At 41.6% G+C, this 20,608-nt stretch overlaps 1 protein-coding gene across 2 annotated transcripts in view; it reads left to right on the top strand.

The window, feature by feature from the left end:
- DENND6A (DENN domain containing 6A) overlaps window positions 1-18,075 on the top strand; it is a 1,713,534-nt gene extending 1,695,459 nt beyond the window's left edge. For both annotated transcript variants that reach the window (XM_069643682.1, XM_069643681.1), the window contains one exon: window positions 47-18,075. In XM_069643682.1, the coding sequence (XP_069499783.1) occupies window positions 47-178 (132 nt within the window). In that variant the 3' untranslated portion in view covers window positions 179-18,075. The remainder of the gene's footprint in view (window positions 1-46) is intronic.
- The last annotated feature ends 2,533 nt before the right edge of the window (window positions 18,076-20,608 follow it).

Genomic DNA, 20,608 nt, shown 5'->3' with positions numbered 1-20,608 from the left:
GTTTTTTTTGTCAGATGCAAACTGTAAAGGTTTCTATTTTCCACAGTTTCAGGCTAACCGAGAGAACCTACCTGTTAAGCCAAGTACTTTGGAAAAGCTCCAGATGCACATCGACACAATTATAGTAGCGCTCCCTGAAGACTTGCATGGCATTCTGCTAACAACGGGTCCAGTGTGATTTCTGGCACAGATGCCCAGAGAATAAAAAGGATACAACAAAACATGCAAGAAACAGTTGGCATAGAGTAAACTTTGCCGAAGATCATGAAGACACATCTCAATGTGTGAACAGTTGCACAAGGGCATTGGGAGTAGGCCAGTTTCTGTTGTAAATATTTCTGATTACTTTTTATAAATTGTAGTTTCTTCACTTTCAATAACAGAAAAATACAGAACGTACATGCAACCGTATTTGAAAGCTTTTGCTTGAGGGTGAAAGAATGCACACAGAAACTTTGTGTGCCGTGCAGTGCTGGCATTGCATCTTATTTTTTTAAACTGGTGCTATGCCAAATCGGTGTAAAACTCTGTGAAGTAAGGCTCATACATGAGTTATGTTCCACAAAGATTTAATGGGATTTGTATTAAATAGTGCCTTCTTTCATAATAACTTTGACATTCAATTGTTTGCTCTTCTAACTCAAGTTTGGTAGCCAGTCTGTGTCTCTCGAGATTATTAACAAACATCAGACAGCTGACCATACTCATGAATGTTTTACGTTCTCCTAGGCTTGGTCTGTGATCATGAAAAATTCTGTTTGGCATTGGAGATATTTCTTAAACTTGTATTGGTGGGCACATGTACTAGTAAGAAGTGGTTTTAACTGTAACGTAGTCATTTTCAGCCAAATTATTGATTGCATGTAATTTGGAAAAGAGCAAAATGTTTGCTTTAAGTTTAGCATCTTTTGTACCCTGCCCACGATAGTAGCATTTACTGAAGAAACTCGCTCCCGCCAAATCATTGAGGTAGGGAAACAAGTAAAGAGTTAAAGGTGATACCAGGAAGTATTTCAACACATGCTTGCGACTTTAGGTAAAGTGATGAACTGTTGATGTCGTTCTGAGGCGCATTGTAATTCTCTTACCTAGTTTATCCACGTTTAAAAAAGGTTTCCAGCAGTGGATGGACATTTTAGTTTTAATGTAATGCAATTTGGACAATATAATCAAAACAGTTAAAATGATATGTGCATCTTTTCACATTTGTCTTAAAATCTTTAGTTTGATTGTAAAAGCATCTATGGTGCTGTGTTGATCACCTTGATGTAGGAGTTTTATGGCCAACTACACAGTACACTTTGATCTTAGGAGGCAAGCAAGAGCGTGCTTTAATGGAATATTAGCAAGACATGTCCTCTAGCCCTCCTTGAAGTGCAACAAGCATTCTGTAGAGGTGTGTGTGTGTGTGTGATTAAAACATTTAAAAGTTTCAGCACAGAGGCACTTGGAAATGGTAAGAGTTGCAAAGTTTTGGACATCTAAAGGAATAAAGAAAAACTGAAATAATCTGATTTGTATCCAAGGGAACACAGGTTTGATGACTGGTTCAAATACATCCAAGGTGATATAAAATATTCTTGTTAGTCTATGGGAATATGGAAGACAAGAGAAAGTAGAAGTGGAAGGACTGCAGGGTTTTACATTATTTATGGAGCGGGTGTTTATAGAAAAAATCTATTTGTTCTCAAGTGTCTCTGCACCCTGTATGCTAACTCAACACATTGCAGCAAACTAGCTGTATAGCTCATTCTTGGCCAAACTCAAAAGCTTGTATAGGAAAAATACAGACGTTTTCATGTATGCGTGTTAAAAAAATGCCCTTGCCTTTAATCCAGTTTTCAGGTTCAGTGCATACTTTTTATATTTTGCAAAATAAAAATGTCCAGTATTTATGCATACCGTTTGCAGTTTGAGCTATAAATGAGTCCACCCAAATCCAGCGCCTTGTTGGGCAATGGTTTTGTCTCTGAATCCCTAAGTTTACAAATGCTGAGCAAACCCAATACAGCAATTGCCTGCAGTATGGCGTAAAAGGATACTCACTTATTTCACCTTCGTACACAGCTGACGTGTAATGCAATATTTCATGTAAATAGTTTGAATTCAAAATATTAAATCTGGGTTGGGCTGCATGTCTTCTGATAGGCCTATCTGCAGACAGTTTTCCACAGAAGCTTGCACTCTGCTTAATAAATTGGGTTAAATAGAATGAACCTTTGCAAAAACAACCACCAGCTAGTTTTCCTTATTTTAAGTTTCTAAATACAAATCTGCAAACATTTAAAAGCCCATTGGTTAACAATCTGTAAAATAGCGGATCGTATATCTACTCATTAAAGTTTCAGTTGAGTGAAGACCAATACACCCACTACTTTGTATTTGTACACAGAGCAACTCTTTTTGGTTATGTAATCCATGTAACATCAATCATTCTTGCCAGGCTTACTGATCAGTTGTAAGAATTCATAATTGCTTTTACCACCTTGTCCTGGTTTACTCGTACTAATACGAAAGCCCATTAATCTTTTACCTGAGTCACAAAAGACATTTCTACCTTAGCTTGCAACTGAAAGATAAACCTGTTTATGTGAACATATTGGAGGGCAGGATGTTTACCATAGTATTATAGTATTAAAAAAAATAAATTAAGAAGCACCACACCATTGCACTATTTTGGCAAATCATAAGAATTGTGCTTCTCTCCTGAATTAAATTGAAATTGCATTTTAGACTACCATTGTCTCCCTTTTATTTGTGTGGCAGCAACGTTGTTGTTAGAATGGCATCCCAATTCAAACCGTACAACAAATTAAGGAAATGGGAAAGCCACTTGTAAATTTAAGTGTGCATTAATTGGGACAAAGTTGACATTGAATGCTGGCTCTGAATTATATTTAGTTCTGTGCTGCAAGATAAAGAAAGGGCCTTAAAACAAGACCGGAGTGCCAATCACATTAATGTGAAGGTACCATTAATGACCTGCTTCAAACATTTCCTAGGCAGAAATTAGAACAGGAGCAACCCGGGACAATGACACAGCTCTGTTGCAAGCACTATTAAGATTTCTCCAGCATTGGACCTTTCATAGACTCTGATGATTTGAATATTCCTTGTCTTAAGGCTGAGAATCCTCTATTGCAGTTTTACATTAGTGACAATGGAAAAGTGAATAAACAGCAGCACTGTGAATCGCCATCCACTTCCTTTTGGGGCAGTTGCTCCTTGGCTAATGAACTGGGGAGGTCAAAGCTCTGACTCTGGAGGCCACCTTCAGATTCCAACTGAATGTCATGCTGCAAGAAGTCCTCTGCTTTACTAAAAGTTCATTCAATGGTTGGGAAGGCATATTCTACTAGAAATTGGAGGATTTGCACATCTACATCTTCGTTGCAGATACAACTTTTGTACAGGTTGTTTTTTTCCTGGGGGTGAAAGCCCCTTGGGCTCTAATAAAGTCTGTGGCATTCTTTCCATCCTCCTTTTGGAGATTTTCATCTCGGTTCTTTAAAATAACATAAGAAATAAAGTAATAAATAAGGCTTAAAAAGAGACTGTCATGGCTAAGGGGAAAACTCAGTATGGACTAACAAACATCTAAACTGATGATAAACAAAATGAATGTTTTTACATTTTGCATACCCATAACATTTTGGAAGATTGTACAATCTATCTGGGCTTCAATGCAAAGGCTTTGAAGGACAGACCTAGGAGAATAGTGTGATGGCTTGAAGATAGTTCTCATTTAGTCTCAGAAGTAAAGTCTACAGTAGCATGGTTGTTCTTACTTCAAAAGAGAATTCCCCAACTCAAAAAAAGATCAAAATCTGAGGAAAAAAACAGGAAAATCAAGGACTAAAAGGGTGAAATGTTTCTACTTGACCCATGTTCCCTCTTTCGAGAAAGCCCTCCCCTGTAAAGCAAAACCACCCGTCCACAATGGCATAGAGCAAGAAGAAACATTTGAGAATGAGAGCCTCCACTCCATCGATAACCTGTCTTGTTGATGAAGGATTATACTATAACTGGTATGCCATCCTAGTCAGCGAGCGATCCATCCTAGTCAGAGAAGCCATCCAGCAGCATCATAGATGGGTAAAACACTTTTGATTAGCAAGATGTATCAAACATGGATGGCCAAGACACATGGGCCATTGTCAGTGAAGTATATGTCAACACAGTTGACAGGCAATTAACTTCATTAATCTCCATCCACAAAAGGCTTATCAATGGATCATAGTCTCATTAAAGGTGAAAATAGCTACAATCCTGCCTGCTGCTTCTGCCATGAAAACACGGTCAGCCACAGCAGCCTATTATGACAATTTCTCCATTAAATGTTTCTGAAATTCCTCCAAAAGACATCTGAGATCATGGGTACTCAATATGTACCCCCTTTCAGATGTTTTGATCGAGAAATGTGGCACTGGATTTCTCCATTTCTGGTCCACCTCCTAGAGGAGAACCAACAAAGTCCTAGCCATTCTAAAAGGAGGAGCTTCAAGAATCTCAACATTACATTGTACATATTGGACATGAGATTTAAACTAATCTTATGTGGGGGAAGCTGGCTGTTATGCTCACATTTCCATCCCCAAGTTCACGGCACAGTCCTTAATGAGTCTTTGGCATACCATGGAGAATTTATTTTGTTAAAAGATTGATGAAGCATAGGTCCATAAATTGGACACTGATACAACTAGATCTCTGTGCACTCCACAACCTTTTTGAAGAGCAACAGGTAGCTCTCCAGCATCCAACAAGGGTAGCAGATTATACGTCTAACAGCCATACCATGCCCAAGGATATTTCGGAGGATACCAAGGTTATAGAGAAGGAAAGGGTGTCTGTGGCTCCAACAAACTAATACTCAGAATACCTTTCAGTCTTAGCAGCAAAAGTGGCCATCTTTTATCAGTATGGTCACATGCCTGAAGGGGGAGGATAACTCTGTTCCTCCAACGATAGGCTAAGCATACTACGCAGACATACATTGGCATTTTGGTGAATTTTCACAGATATGCCGCCTCAACCCAATTGACATCAACTAGAGGAATTAGTTCAGGAGGTGGCCTTTTTGCTGTCAAATGTCCCAGTCAGAACACAATATAGACATCTACTCCAGATTACCTACTGCTGAAAAAACCAATTGAGAGATGGAGGTCTATCCATGACCTGAGGTTTTTCATCTAATTCCATTACAATACAATAGTTCAAGATAGTAACGTTGCTGAACATTATCTCACTTCTCCAAAAAGATTTACTGGTATCACAGGACCTGCAGGAACTTTACTTCCTCAACCCAGTGTCTGCAGGTCACAGGAGATTTCTCAGGTTTGTGGTAGGGTATCGGCAATACCAATTAAAAATCCTTCCATTCAGAATAAGGTCTGCACCCAGGATAGTAAAACAAAAGAAAAATGCTGTGCCCTGAAAGCGTCACACATCCGGTGGTTGGGACATCAATTATACCTGTATCTTCATGATGTCTGTCTAGTTTGAGGCTCAGTCGAGAGAGTAACAAAAATATCTTTACAACAAACAATGTCTCTAATACTATTGGTTGGTTTCGCCATCAAGTTGAAAAAATAGCAGCCTTTTCTCAATCCAAACTTTTCCTAGGTGCTCAGTTCAACACAATTGAGGTGGTCATGAAGCCCTCGCCAGAGGGAATCCTATGTAACCCTTATATGACCGAGACCTTCATGAACGAGCACCAAGTATCGTGATGTACATGTCCTTATGAACGTTCTTCTACTTCATCCCTCTCAAACCACATTGCAGGCTATATATGCAACCAATTTAAGAATTTCTGGACTGCAGATGGTCACAGACATTGGGGCGAATGTGACGACAAGATTCTACGGGAATAAACATTTCAGAGACACCACCTATGGTGTCCACAAGCAGAACCTAACACAGGGAACTCTTTTACATGATTGAAAATATGCACAATCGCACTACGCTGATGAAGTATAGGTTTAGTCAAAACACACAGCCGACTTGTGTTTTGATCAGTCTTTTTCCAGGCGGAGTATATCAATTGTATCAAATAACCACCAATCTCAGAAACAATACATATATGTGAATATATGTTAAAAGAGAGTTTACAATTCCAAAACAAACAAATCCATAAAAATGACAAATCAAAAGAGATGTTAGTAACATGTTCAGACAACACCATTATTTTGGGAAAGACAAATACAGAAAAGAAAGACTGAAAAACACCACATTAGAATACCAATATATACAAAACAATTCAATGTTCATTACTCTCAAATAGTTTTAACATGTGAGCCATTGCCATGCCCTAAGTGTTCATTCATAAACCTGCTCTTTGATGCCATGTAAATACCACCACCTTGTGTGACTAGATTCAACATCCCCCCTCGTAGTACCCGAAATTGGTTTGTGATTAGCTTATTCCTTGATACTCTATTCAGCCAGTTCCTCTCTGTCCCCAATGTGATCCAAAATGAAACTGAATCTCCCTTTCAAGCTGTGATGTGTAAAGTGCGGTGTTTTATTTGTAGCAATTACATTGCTAAGGTAAATGGAAGTAATACAAGCCGTCAATGAACCTGTCAATTGTGGGACTTGCTCGGCTGTTGCTTGGCTTTGGAGAAGCTTGATCAGCCATCTGAGGAAGCCAGGCTATCCTAACCCCCTTAAGACATAGGCAAAGTAGAGTTCAATAGGTGCACTCCAAATTGGAGAACATGTACTCAATACTTGATATAAATGTACATTTTTCCGGGTGCTGGGGAGGAATACAAGCCCTGAAACGGAGCTCGTGCAAAACATAAACAAGAAAAAATTATTGCATTTTAGAAATGGACACTTTTTTCTTCTCCCCAAAGACATAGACCAGAAATGGGAAAAACCCTCTAAAGGGAAAAAAACCAGTAGCGAAGAGGATTGGAGCATGAAGTGTAGCACGAATAATCCACAGGGATGCAGGTAAGAAGCGGAGTCCAAAAAAAAGATGATTTCAAAAGGAAGAAGGAAAGAACAACGAATCCAGGAGTACCAGGAGGAGGAGGAGGAGGAGGAGGAGGAGGATTCACAGGAAGGTACAGGAGGAGATGAGGGATCAAGAGAATAAAGGAACAAGAAAATACAAGAATTTAGCAATTCAGGAGCACAAGGCAACAGGAACTTAAGCAATAAGGCACACAGCAACTGTCTCTTGCTACTGTTTAGTAGCCCTCGGCAGGCGTGAACCTAGAGGTTCGTATAAAATGGAAACACTGTTCCGTAGCTTGGGTGCCATCTTGGAAGGGGCTTCTATGTCCTGAGATCCACGCCATCTTGGTTGTGCCCACTGCATCCCTACGGAACTGCATATGCGTGGTACGAGCCACAACCCCATATATAAATGCTGGGGCGATTCATAACAGAACCATGTGCTTTCTTAAGGAAAAGGTCTTGAAGACAAATCTGAGATTCTTACTTCAGGTCCCTACTGATTTTCATCTGAATCCAGCAGTGGCCCCACCAATTTCCTTTAGCAATTCCTCTGCTTCAGCATGCAGGGCCCTACACTATTTAGGCATCAAGCAAGCTTTAAGATATTTCGTATGTCGAACTAAGGTCTTTCGCAAGAGCTTGCAAAATGGGTTTCTGCAACCATCAATACTGCCACACGAAAATAAACATGCACTTGGGTACAAAAGTACAAGCAAATTCGACAAGGGCAAAGTGTAGCACCACATTAATGATGGCAGGGATGCCGCTACAAGACATCTACCTTGCTACTATGTGGTTGTTGGCTCACACCTTTGCCTGGCACTACTGTTAACAACTACTGCCTTGATATGTGTCGAACGTAGATGTGGTTGTCTGACAAGGAGTGCTAGTACACCTCTTTAAAGGGGTGGGGCTCTTTTCTCCACCTTCCTTAAAGTCCGTCTGTGAAGCTGTTTAAGTTGATGTATACTGCTATGTAATTTATTAGAAACATGTGAATCTATAAAAAGGATGCGTTTGGAAAAAGGAAAAACGTGTAGCTACACTTGTCTTCCATTGGTATCTTGCATAGATTTGCATGTGGCCTGCCAAGCTCTGAGGCTGAAATGAACCTACATGTGGTCACTCTGTAAGGTTCAAATCTGAAAATGTTCTTCAGGGGTCAAGCTTGTCCAAAAGAAGGGTGACTGGCTACTCACAGTGCCAAAGGTGTTTTCACTTTAATGTTAAAGGTAAAATGCAACCTAGGATTCCCAGACTGATGACTAGGAATATTCAAAGCATGTTCACCTACCAACTATACTAGTGCTGGAGAGCCTTAAATAAAGGTATTTATTGTTTTGTGGTGCACATGTCTATATTGACGAAGCTGTGCGTTACACACTTTCTACCTCACAAGTCTCGTCTAATGCTGATATATACCTATTGATGTGTCCTCTACTTGGCTTGAGCTTCCAATAAATTAGCAATGTAGAGGTGTAATAACCAAGTCCAGGACGACAAGGTGGTTTTCTGTCTAATAATTAAACAGTCTCCCAATTTGTCCCTCTCATAACTAAACATGCTTTCCATTCAAAGTCAGCCCTTTATAACTATTTCTTTAAGTCAAAGGTCAATATGATTTAAAATTGATGTAGCTGTTCATGATGTAACAATATGAATTCGCACAGGGACAGACATCGGATTTCCAATCGTTTTTACTGTAGTACTGAAAATAATCCCCACTCTAAACTCTTGAAAATGTTTATTTTTGATAAGATGTTGAAGGGGAAGTGTTTTAGAGAAATATCCTAAAAAAGAGTAATATGTTACGCATACTTTACGCATTATGTGGCGTAATTGACCACTGGAAGATTAACTACCTGGCATCAGTTTGATAGTGCAGAGGAGTGATGGCCACACAGTTGATATTGGTCTACTTGGCAGCCTTTAAATAGCGGGGGAAAAAAAATCCTGCATGTTCACTTTGGAGAATTAGAGGGTGTGCCTGATAATACAGTTTATAAGCTGACCTTCGTGCTTACAGGACACCCCTGCAAAGTTTCCACTTACCATAAACTGTGATTGTCCCTCGGGCATTGCTACTTTAACAGTAAAAAAGTTGCAGGACATGTATCTGGTTGTGCATGGAATTGGTGGGTGCTATACATATGCCATTAATGCTATGTATTAACACTATGTTAGTCTTCGATTTACTTTGATGCATTGATACAGAAACACCCATTTTCAAATTCTGAGACAGCGGCTGGGCTCGAGCTCTCTACATAACACAAACTTAATCTTATGTTGGTAGGTTCACAGCATGTAATAATTTCCATTTAGACACCTCTGGCAATAAATAACATACATCAAAAGTTGGTTCCATGTACTTGAGTCTATTTTTCGTAAAATGATGGAGACAAGCAGCCACTTGCCAGTAAAATACCATTATCGAATAAGACAGTGCCCATTCCTGGAGGAAACTAGTGTAAACACCCACATACATTGCTACCATGTGGTGTTCCTCGAGTCCGTTACCGTCACATTTAAAGCTGTAGCTGTAACTAGCGAAATATTCAAGTTTACATAAACATTGGCAGGATCAATGTTAATTAGCACCCTGGTGGGGGGAGCCAGCCAATCAGGTGGCTAGGAGCGCGTGCTTGAACCACTGGTGGGAGCCTGCATTCCATTCCACTTGATGGCCTGCTCCCCCACCATCTTCCCCACACCCTCTGTTAGCTTATTTTGGGCCCTTTTCCCACCCCCACTTACCTGTTTAGTTTCCCCGCTTCTCTGGCCGCCATGGAAAGGGAAGAGGGGCTCTTTTTTTTAGCACCCCGGGTTACCGCTTTAGTAACCCAGCGTGCTAATGGCGCTAAGCACCCATTCCAGCCCCTGGAACGGGTGCGAACGTCCCGTGTCCCTCGTTAAATGCACGCTCTTCTCTAGGGATTTTAACTTGGGCCGTTAACACCCATTCCAGCCCCGGGAAAGGGTGCTTAATGCCGCATTGGATGTCGCTGCAAGGTGCCCACACAAAAGAATTTCTATGTCAAGACCGGAAGCAAGCATTATGCTTCACTTCTTTATTTGCTACTCTCCAGCAGTCCTTTAAAACTTTTTAAAACATCAGTAAACCAACTCCAGTAAAAACAAGAAAAACACAAAAGTAATCTATCCCCATAGTTAATTTCCTTTTGGTAGTCCTGAGTGCCCTTTCTCTGACCAATAAGGGTAGATTCCTCCTTCACATGACCTACCCTGCCTGGGTCCCTTCCTCTTCTTTTGGCTGCTCTCTAGCCGATAAATACACCAAAAGAGTCTCTCCCATTTGAATGGAATGAATGATAGCATTTTGAGGATCTAAGTATCTCTGGTGGCTCACACTATTGTGGGACTGATGTTGGCATCATAGTGTGTTGATGGCATTTCTTATTTTATGGTGCAAACTGTGTGTTTATAGTGCAGTCCTGCTTTCGGAGACTGAATAAAAATGGCATTGCGCTGGATGTTTTATTCTATTGTGCTGCATTGTAGGGAGCACACACATGCCCCATTTGAACTTTGCTGACGCGGGTGTAGCGCCGGGGAACATTGCGAACACACATTCAGGACCAGATTTGGTATCCGACATTAACTGCGTTCGCAGGAAGTGTACCATATTACTTTGTTAGCCTTAGGGAGAGCGAGTGGGGCCGTGAGTGAACTCGCTCACTCCAGTGGTCCGGCTGGTGCGCCCCTTCCGCACGACATTTCCCAGAGCAGCCTGCGGCTCAGAGATCAGTGCCCTTAGAGGAAAGGGAAGCGTGCAACATCACTGATGTCACGCGCGTAGACACCAGCTTTGGGGACCTGATTGAACATGGAGCGTTCTTAAGTATCATCCCGCTGCGTTCCCACCGCACAGATTCCGCAGATTAGCTTCCATTACTAAGCCATATAGCTCTACTGCATTCAGCTGTTTGCAGTACAGCTGGTTACAAGAAAGAGCAGGCGCTGCACTACATAGATGGCGTCTAGTCACAGGGTCCTCACATGGAGTGGGGAGAGCGAGCACGAGGAGATGTCAGAGCAAGATAAGCTCACCCTAAGTTTCAAAAGAGTATTTGGGGATTCCCTGACAAATGCTGTAGCCCAGGGAGCAAGGCCCTTACAGGACCGATTGGAAGTCCTAGAGGATTTATTGGGCAATAAAGATTTAAACAGAAAAGCTGGCCAAGAAAAAGACGCAGATCCTGATGAGGGTACATCCACGAGCAACCCAGAGAAGGGGGCAGACGAGGGAAGCAAACTGGCCCGGGAAAAAATATTCCCTCTTCTACTCCCCTGGGCACACACCTGGGGGCTAAATGGAAGCCCCAAGATGCAGCTGATGGCTTCAACAGGTTGAAGAAAGCCTTTTTACTCCAAGCAGCTTTGCCCAGCCTCATACCCCCAGGGGACAGGCAGGCGGCCACAGATGAGGACGACCACAAGGAGGATGATGGGACAGATGCCGATACCCAGATAGGGGACACAGTGGATGCCGAAGAACCTAATACCAGCTTAGTGGACTCCCATCAGGACGACCTAGAGGACATGTCAGAAATTATCAAGCCATACACTATAAGAAACCAGAGATCGTTAGACTGGGTACTATCCCCCAGGGTGGCTCTATACATGTCTCAAAAAATGTGCAAACCTCTGCCGAAAGAGACTAGATTCCGGCTGAGGGTGGAATGTCCAAGACCTAAGCTACCGGGTAAAGTAGGCGAGACCCCGGAACTAGACCCTTTCATGTCTAGCAAATTGGGTGCAGCGTGCCGTGTGCATGCTTGGCAACGCTAATTGCGTCATCTCTTCCAAAAGACGGAGGAGCCTTCTCCTAATGATTGATGGCAAATTGGGAGACCTAGCCTCTTACAAGGCAGGAGAAGGAGCCCAAGCGCTACACTTTGGTGAAGCTTTCGCCTAAGAGAGTAGTACATTCCAGGGGACCTCTACTATGCTCGAGAAGGCACAAGCATCTATAAGGAAAGTCTTCCCCAGCAGAGTTTTTTTTTCAGGGGCCGCCCATCATAGGGGTCGTTACGTCACTTTAGTATTGGGAGATGAGACAACAGGGCCCGTTCTTCCCCAATAGAGGCAGAGGCTCCAGAGGACGCAGGGGCATAGGCTTCTACAGGCAACAGGGTGCATGCACAGCAGAGCTGCTGCATCGTACAATACCTGCCGATAGGAGGCCAGGATAGGGATATCATAGAAAATTCATGCAAGCTATCAAGTGATGCTTGGGTGCTCCAGACAGTAACAGGTTTTCGCCTAGAGTTTGTGGAGACCCCACACAGGCGCAGCCCCCTCCACAAATGCAAACCTAATGAGAGGAGGGTCACCTCTTGGACGGAGAGCTAGAGATGCTAGTACAGAAGCAAGCAATAGAACCGGTGAGCCCTCTTATTGAGGGTTTTCACAGCCATATGTTCTTCGTTCATCCCAAGGATACGGTTCACATAAACCTCGGAGATCTAAACCGCTGGTTAGTTTACAAGCACTCCAAGATGGAGCGGATGCATTTCCGAGGGGATATTCTCGGAAAGGGAGACAGGCTAGTGAGGCTAGACCTGTAGGATGCATACCTCACTGTGCCACTAGCAGTAGAACACTGCCCTTATTTAAAGTGTTCTTGGAGAGGGCAGTCCTGGCAGTTTAAAAGGCTGCCTTTCGGCCTCTCCTCAGCCACTTTCCAAATCAATGCGGCCGGTGGCAGCGTCACTTAGAGAGAAAGGCGTAAGAATGATCATACATCTGGATGATATCCTGTTCATGGCGGAAGACAGATTGCAGTTGCAAGGGATGTACACGAATTGCGCGCATTACAATTGAGTGAATAGATAGATGTAAAATTGTTTGTGTAAGCAACTGTTCATTTTAACATGGATATTGTAATATCACGTAGAAAATAGTACATTCAATGGTAAGCAGTAAAGGTTATACAGTTACATAAAGAGGGTTACGTTATATGCATGTGTAAGTGTGGGGAAAAAAAAAACTTGCCGCGATGAAGCTTCCCGATCGTGCAGTTGCATACTTTTGAGCAAAACAATGTGCGCATTGGCACGGAAGAAATGCAGTGAATAAAGTATACACGGACGTTCGGAACGGGACATAGGAACATTGGCACGCATATAAATATGGTATAAAGGAGGATGACCGTATCATTTTAAATGCAATATTTTAATACAGTTGCGTAGTACAATAGTACAAAGAAAAATATAAATGATTTAAAAAATAAAAAAATAATAATTTCTTCCACTTGGAAAGATAACCTGAGAAAGAACTAACAGATTTAAAATAAAAAAGGATACTTTTTTTAAGATGAGTGTTATTTGTTTGCGGCCAGTTTGACTGAAAATATATGCGGGGGGAAATCCCCTACAACCCGACACACACCCCACACACATTTTCGGTCACTTCAAAAGGTAAGAAAGAACTAAGATACAGGTAAGTGCAATTGAAATGTCAATTGTGCAGAAGGTAAAATTGGACCAAGATTATTAGGTCAATTAGGACAGAAGGTCAATTGTAAAAGGTCAATTTGGGTAATACCGTTGCAAGCTCATGTGCAGTGGGCAATCCACTCCCTGACCGGTCTTGGGTTTCGATAGAACAGAGACAAATCAGAGCTAAACCCCAGCAAGAGATTATGAAACAATGGGGGCATCCTGCCACATATGCATACTAACTCACATTAATTCATGTACGTGTTTTAGTGTTTTACGGCCAATTCTTTGGTTGGGGCTTCCATTGATCTGCCCAATCACATCCTTAACAAAGATGAGACTGTATCTGTTGGTACAAACATGCAAATACGCTTACAGTTTTCAAGATCAGAATACACAGCATTTATTAATTAGCTGGTAAAGAATTTTTTAAATTATTTTATAATTTTTCACTTAACACATACAGTAGTACATCAACAAAAAAAGGTTATCATAAATAAAGGACTCTATCTTCAATGTGTATACAAGACAAAAATGTGTGTGCGGTGCCGTCATTAGCATGTATGGCGGCACATGCACTCCAGTATCACAAATGTAGATAACACTGTAACAGATACATGTAATCACATACATAAATGGATATATGAAATGGAGCAACTCTTCCTAATTTTGGTTGCTAACAGAGGTATGCTAAATATATATCCTCTCTCTTGACCTCTTAGGGGTCATATGCTAGACAAAAAGGTGACCTAACCATAGGTCTACGTCAGGGGGTAAATCGCTTAATATTGTGAGGACGGATGTGCAGCCAAGGTGCTGCATCCACTGGCGTTTCGGCTTTAGATGAAACTGCCTTCTTCTGGGCCATAGATAAGGTCTCCCTACATGGGGAACATACAAATGCATAAAATTAGTGGAAAACTGATCTTTACAGCATGTAAAGCAACTCTGAGGAATGTATTAAAAGCAAGTTAAAAACGTTATGCAAGATGGTGATTCTCATTGGTGCACGGCCAGAGCTCCACTGACCTTGTCTGTGTTTCTCTCTGCAGCACCCAAAGGTGTGGGCTACCGTTTGCTCATGCAGAGAACAGAATTCCTGGGCTTTGTGGTAGATACCAGGAAAGCGACATTGGTGCTTCCGACTCGCAAGATTAAAGCAATAAAATAAAGAGCTGAGGATAGTCCTCAAGATCAGTTATAATGCTTTGGAATCTAGCCAGAATAGTGGGTCTACTGGCAGCTTCCATCCAAGCGATCTTCCCCGGTCCGCTACACTACAGAGCCATGCAGAGACTAAGGATCAGGCATCTGCGGTATCACAAGCTCGTTCCATCAGACAAGGAGAGCAGGACAGAACATCAGTGATGGCTCTGCAATATGGAAGCATGGAACTGTCTAGCCATATTCGGAAACGTTCCGGAGCGTATCATAGAGTCCGACACCAGCAGATCAGGTTGGGGCGTTGGCTGCGGACAATTGCCAACAGGAGGCAAGTGGTCTCCAGAGGAGCTGGAGCTACACACCAACTGCCTAGAGATGCAAGCAGGCTTTTTTGTAGTGAAAGCATTCACCAAAGGGAAAATGTTCTGCTGCGTCCTTCTCCGAATGGACAACATATTAGCAAAAGATTTCTGGCAATTTTGCTTCGATCGGAAGTTCTTGATCACAGCAGAGTTACTTGCCGGGGGCGCAGACTGCAACTCCTGCTATTTGCAGGATTTGAGCGATTGGAAGTTGCACAGAGCAGTATTCAAGAGGGTACCGTTCAGTACGGACCTCTTCGTTTCCAGACTAAACGATCAACTGACAGAATACTTAAGTTGGAGGCTAGACCCAGGAACTCGAGGGACAGATGCGTTCTTGCAGCATTGGACAGGGGATGTGTATAACACATGTCTGCCTTTCGCAATCCTAGCGAGAGCTCTAGCAGGGGCTATAGTGCCGCGTTGTAAAGATGGGAGAGATGGTGCGTGCAACAGAGTATTCATCCCATTTCTGCCCGTCTAGTGCAGGTGATTTTCTGCCGGAGCAAGGCAAAGCAAACAGTACTGTGGTAAAGTTCAGGTCGGCCATGAGTTATTAGTACTCAACGGTAGTCAGGTTGATCAAAGGGGTGAAGGTTAGCAAGCCCCCTTTACCCAAGTACTCCTCTCTGTGGAGCGTCAACTTAGTACTCAAGACTATTTAACCAGTGGCCGAGTAACAAACTCCTGTCAGTACAGCAGCTGTCTGGCATGCTGGCCACCTTGCTAGGTTTAGTGTCTTGCAGATGTGCATCAGACATTTGAAGGCTTTAGTAGTAGATAGGAAAGTATTCTACCCGGAGGGGATCGCTTTTAAATTAGCACAGCATACCAAAAGTAATTGTTCAGTAATCTCATATCCATATTTTCCACATGCCGGCAATTTATTTGTGGCGCAGTGTATCAAGCGTTATGAGATTGTTACTGCAGAATTTAGGGCGCACAGTGTATCTCAACTTCTGATTGTGCGTAGGAATTCTTTTAATCCTGTGGCAGCAGCCCCCATAGCTTGGTGGGTGAGAAGTGATGACCCTAGCAGGAATCGATGTATCAGTTTTTGGGCAGCGTTCAGTTCGGGAAGCCATGGCTGCCAAAGCTTTTTGCAGCTGGCGTTTCATTGCAAGATATCATTAGAGCTGCAGATTGATTGGCAATTCCACATCGGTTTCCTTTTTAGGCCTGTATCTGCTATCGCAGTAGCAGTGTTGGAGAGCTTTGAACAAGCATAATGCTCGCCTCCGGTCTTGACATAGAATGAAGATTACAGCACAGGGAGTCTTGATTCTATTAAAGACACAGAGGCGAGCATTATCCATCCCTAGGAATACACAATTGCGCAGCATGGGTCATGTGCTCATTTATGTGTGGTTGCTAAGTGTATTCTTCCCCCTAATTGCTGGTTGTTTTGTGTTGCAGGGGAGCCGGGGAAGAACAGCTGAACTGATGAGAGCAAGAGTTGGACTTCAGCGGCGGAGTTAACATCCCTGCAAGGTTGTACAGTGGCACGGCCCAGGTTAGGGGATCGGAACGGCGTTCTAAGTTCATGGTTAAGTTCAAGTTTGTTGGTTCAGTTGTTCGAGTGAAGTGTTTGTTGCAGGACACCCAAAAGAAGAGGAAGGGATCCAGGCAGGGCAGGACATGTGAAGGAGTTGTACCCTGGTTGGTTGGAGACTGGGCACTCGGGACTACGAAAAGGAAAGGAACTATGGGGATAGTAGTTCCTTTTTGTTTTTTCTTGTTTTTATTACAGTTGGTTTACTGATGTTTTAAAGTGAAAGTTTTAATGGGCTACTGGAGAGTAGCAAATAAAGAAGTGAAGCATAATACTCGCATCTGTGTCTTTAATAGAGTCAAGACACCCTGTGCTGTAAGCTTGGGTTATCTTCATGAACAATGACAAAATGTGAAAATCCTTTGCTGTCTTGGGAATTTGCATCCAGCTACTGCCCTAAATGGAAAACAAAAGTTTTGAGAAAGGCAAATTTATTATAACTTTCATCTGAAACGTTTCCTAACTAGCTACTTGCTTGGAGTTCTTGTGTATATGTGTTAATCAGTATACATGCAATACTGGATAGGCATATTTTGCTTGGTACATGTGCGTCACAGCCTGCTGCTGCTTCCTTTGCTCAAGACAATCCCCCTACTAATGTAATGAATGATGATTAAGCTTGAAGGGCTACATTTTACAGTGACCTCAGTAAATGTTCTAAGTGGCTTTTTCTTCTCAGTCTGTCCCCGCTTCCTTAGTCATCCCAGATAGGTTGGTAGTGTCCAATAGATGTCTTACTGATGAAACATTTTGCATTTCTATTGGTTTGCCTGTACATAGTTTACAATTTCCGACAGAGTGAACCTCTCTTGGATAGTTTTAAAAAGCCTGTATACGTGTTGTTGGCATTTCTTTTTCTGCAGTTGGAGATAATCATGATGGGCACAGTAAATTGTGTTGAGTGAGAATATAGTGCTGCTATTTTCCTTTGCAAAATTAAAGCATTAAACTGTATTTTGTAATTGTATTATTTATTGAAAAAAATGTGTTTTGATGGTCCATCATAAGGCACAGAAAAATAACATAAATTAAATTATTTTGCCATAACTAAATTAAATACTTTTACACCATATGCATTTTACGCAGAGTAAAATTATACATCATCTTGGTGCAAGCATAGAAAGAGCATTGCATATATATTTGTCCCGCTATGACATTTTACAACTTGCAAAAATGGAAATGTATTGCCTTTAAAGTGTACATATTTTGTATCACAGTTCTAGACAGCATTACATGGAGGTCAAGCTGTTACAGTTGTATGTTTTTTAAGAGATCTGTATTTTCCTAGTCGACATAGGTCACATTACAATTATGCATGGACACGGCGGGCAAGGAATTTGCTGTTTCATTTACCTATACCACTAAAATACATAATTTCCGACTTTTTAGCACATAAGGAGTGCGGCTATTCATGTTATCATTTCTTCATTTCCTTAATTATATAAAAGCACTGTAATGTTTAAACCATGTTTATAACACTGTAATATTTTGAACCAACTATTTTAGTCTGTCATTTAAAAAAATCTGTATTTTTGTAAAAGTTAATAAACCGCTAACCTAAGGATTACATATTTTTGTCTTATTTTTTACTCGGAATATCAGATGCTTCTAATTTTGTTATTGTTTATTGCATAATTTTGAATAACATAAAGAAAGTCAGCAAGATTGTGCAAATAACCCTAGACTTTAGCCATATTAACAGCACAAGTTGTATTAACATATTTGTGATTGAAAGTGACGTAAAATAAGGGTGCAGTGAGAAGACTTAGCTAAAGAAATGGATTAATGAATGGGGTGATTCTGTACAAACAAAACAAACATTTTTAAATCTCTCCTAATCTACATATAATCTGAGCGAAATTGGTTGAAATCCCTGCAATTTACAATTGGTTCTTTAGGGTATTGCATGTAAAAATCCAATAGATGGCAGGTTACCAATAGTACACCTATTCCTCTGATGCCTCGGTCCACAATATCTGCTATCATTGCCTCTGTGAATAGCTTTCAAGGAGCTGTTCTAAGAGTACATGCCATCAATGCTATGATAAATCACTTTCATGAATCTAAATTCACCCTGCAAACCTGTGCCAAGAATCATACTGTAAATCACTTTAGCACACTACCTTAACAAGAGGCACAATGTTATGTTAATGAACCCTGAAGCAAACATAATGGAGCATTACGAATATATCGTTGAATAAGTAACATTTCAAGCACGCAATCTTAAATAGAAAAGTGCTCAGACCAATTAGAGTAGATCACATGGCATACTATAATGGGGGCATGAATGTAATTTTAAGAGATTGGAATCTGGCTTCAGGGTCATTGATAGTAAAACGTGAATGGAGGTAAGAACAAATATACCACAATTCAAAGTAAATATAACAATCAACTTGCAATCCTTGAACTGGCTACCAACATTAATGGATCTAAACTAACACAGTAAGAATAATTAGTTATAGGCGTAAGAACTCAACATGCTTTATATTATTTGCATAAGGAAAAACTAAGTTTCTCACCCATGACAACCGTTTACAACCAATGTCAAGGCTTTAAATGTGTTGTCACTCACAAGATAATGTTATTTATATAGCGATTATGCCGAAGTACTTTACATAGAACATATATACGTACAATATGACCCAGCCGAAGTTGGGATTCAAACCTTCAACCTGCAGATCACACACAGATCGAAGCAGTGAGCACTTAACCCGCTGAGCTATCTTTCCAGCTAACTGATAACCAAATGAATTATGCTTCACCATTACAATATGATTCATAGTTGTATGTAAATGCAGTAAAACTAGCGATCAAATATTTAGAGGCCTTTTGGGAGAAAACAATTTCTGTTGTCTTTTTTTTAAAAAAAATTCTCATGTATTTAAAACACCATTTTAGTAATAAATGGATTAATTTGTATTCAAATTGTTGTATTCAAAATGTTTATAGAACAAACATTGCTGCTAAACAATACATGTTATGAAAGTGGTTTCCACATAAGAAAGAAAGAGAAAAGTGAAAGTGCGTGGAACAAAGTTAGGATCGGGCAAAAAGAGAAAACCAACATAAATACAAAAAGGAAATTAACAAAATCTAACATCCATAATACAAACATGGTTTATCGGTGCAGTCTTGGACACTCACCTGGGCAGAGAATTCCCACCCAAGGACTTAGTGGTGAACATTTCACGGATGGTCAATGTCCCTCAAGTCCAGGAATAAGTACTTGCCTCTGCCTTTCTGCACCTACTGGGCCTCATGTCCTCCTGCATTGTAGTAGTTCTGGAGGCGAAGCTGCCCATGAGATCACTTTCAGTGGCTCCTCCGTTGCTAATGGTCTCAGTATCGGGGTCACACATCAGAGCTTCTACAAATGTTGAACCCTGTAGCTCGAGATCTTGCATGGTAGGGCATGAGAGACAACCGCTGAGAGGCGCGTTGTTTCATCAACACTGGCCCCAAGTGAGTGTGGTCACTGATGCATCTCTGGCATGTTAGGACGCTCACCTGTCTGGCCTGACAGTGAGCGGACTGTGGTCTCCCTCAGAGTCTCGGGGGGCATATCAGTTTGCAACTATGCAGGGAAGCAATGTGACTGATTCTGGGCTCTGGAGAACGGTGTCTCTGACAACTGCCCATCTGGCCGGAAGAGAGAATGTCACAGCTGATGCCTTGAGCAGAAGGCTCTTCTTCTGTCGAAGTTCTGGGGGAAATCTACTCCTTTTGAGGAACTGCTCAAGTAGATTTCTTCACTTCCAGTGTAAACAGGACGTGCATGTTTTTCTTCTAAAGCAGATTTCCTCACCAGAGTGCTCTTGGGGGACACACTGACTGTCAAAGGGATATTTGACCTCCTTTATGTTCCTGCCAATCCCCGTCACTGGTTCTCAGGAGATTGTGCCTGTTCAGAACCATCTTCATTTTGATCATTCCAGACTGATCCCAGAGGACGTGGTATTAAGAGTTTTTAGACATGTCCATCTGCCTTCTTTGGCAGCTTCCGAGGACTTGCTCTCCGAATCTGAGGGGCAGGTTCTCATCAGCCTGAACAGTCATGCTTGGCTACTGAGATGCTGAGATACAAGGAGTGGAACTTATCA

The sequence above is a fragment of the Ambystoma mexicanum genome, chromosome 2p (genome assembly GCF_040938575.1).
Source record: "Ambystoma mexicanum isolate Mex_15411 chromosome 2p, UKY_AmexF1_1, whole genome shotgun sequence".
Taxonomy (NCBI): domain Eukaryota; kingdom Metazoa; phylum Chordata; class Amphibia; order Caudata; family Ambystomatidae; genus Ambystoma; species Ambystoma mexicanum.
Note: the sequence above shows the minus strand (reverse complement) of the source record. Positions and strands in the feature narration are given on the sequence as shown.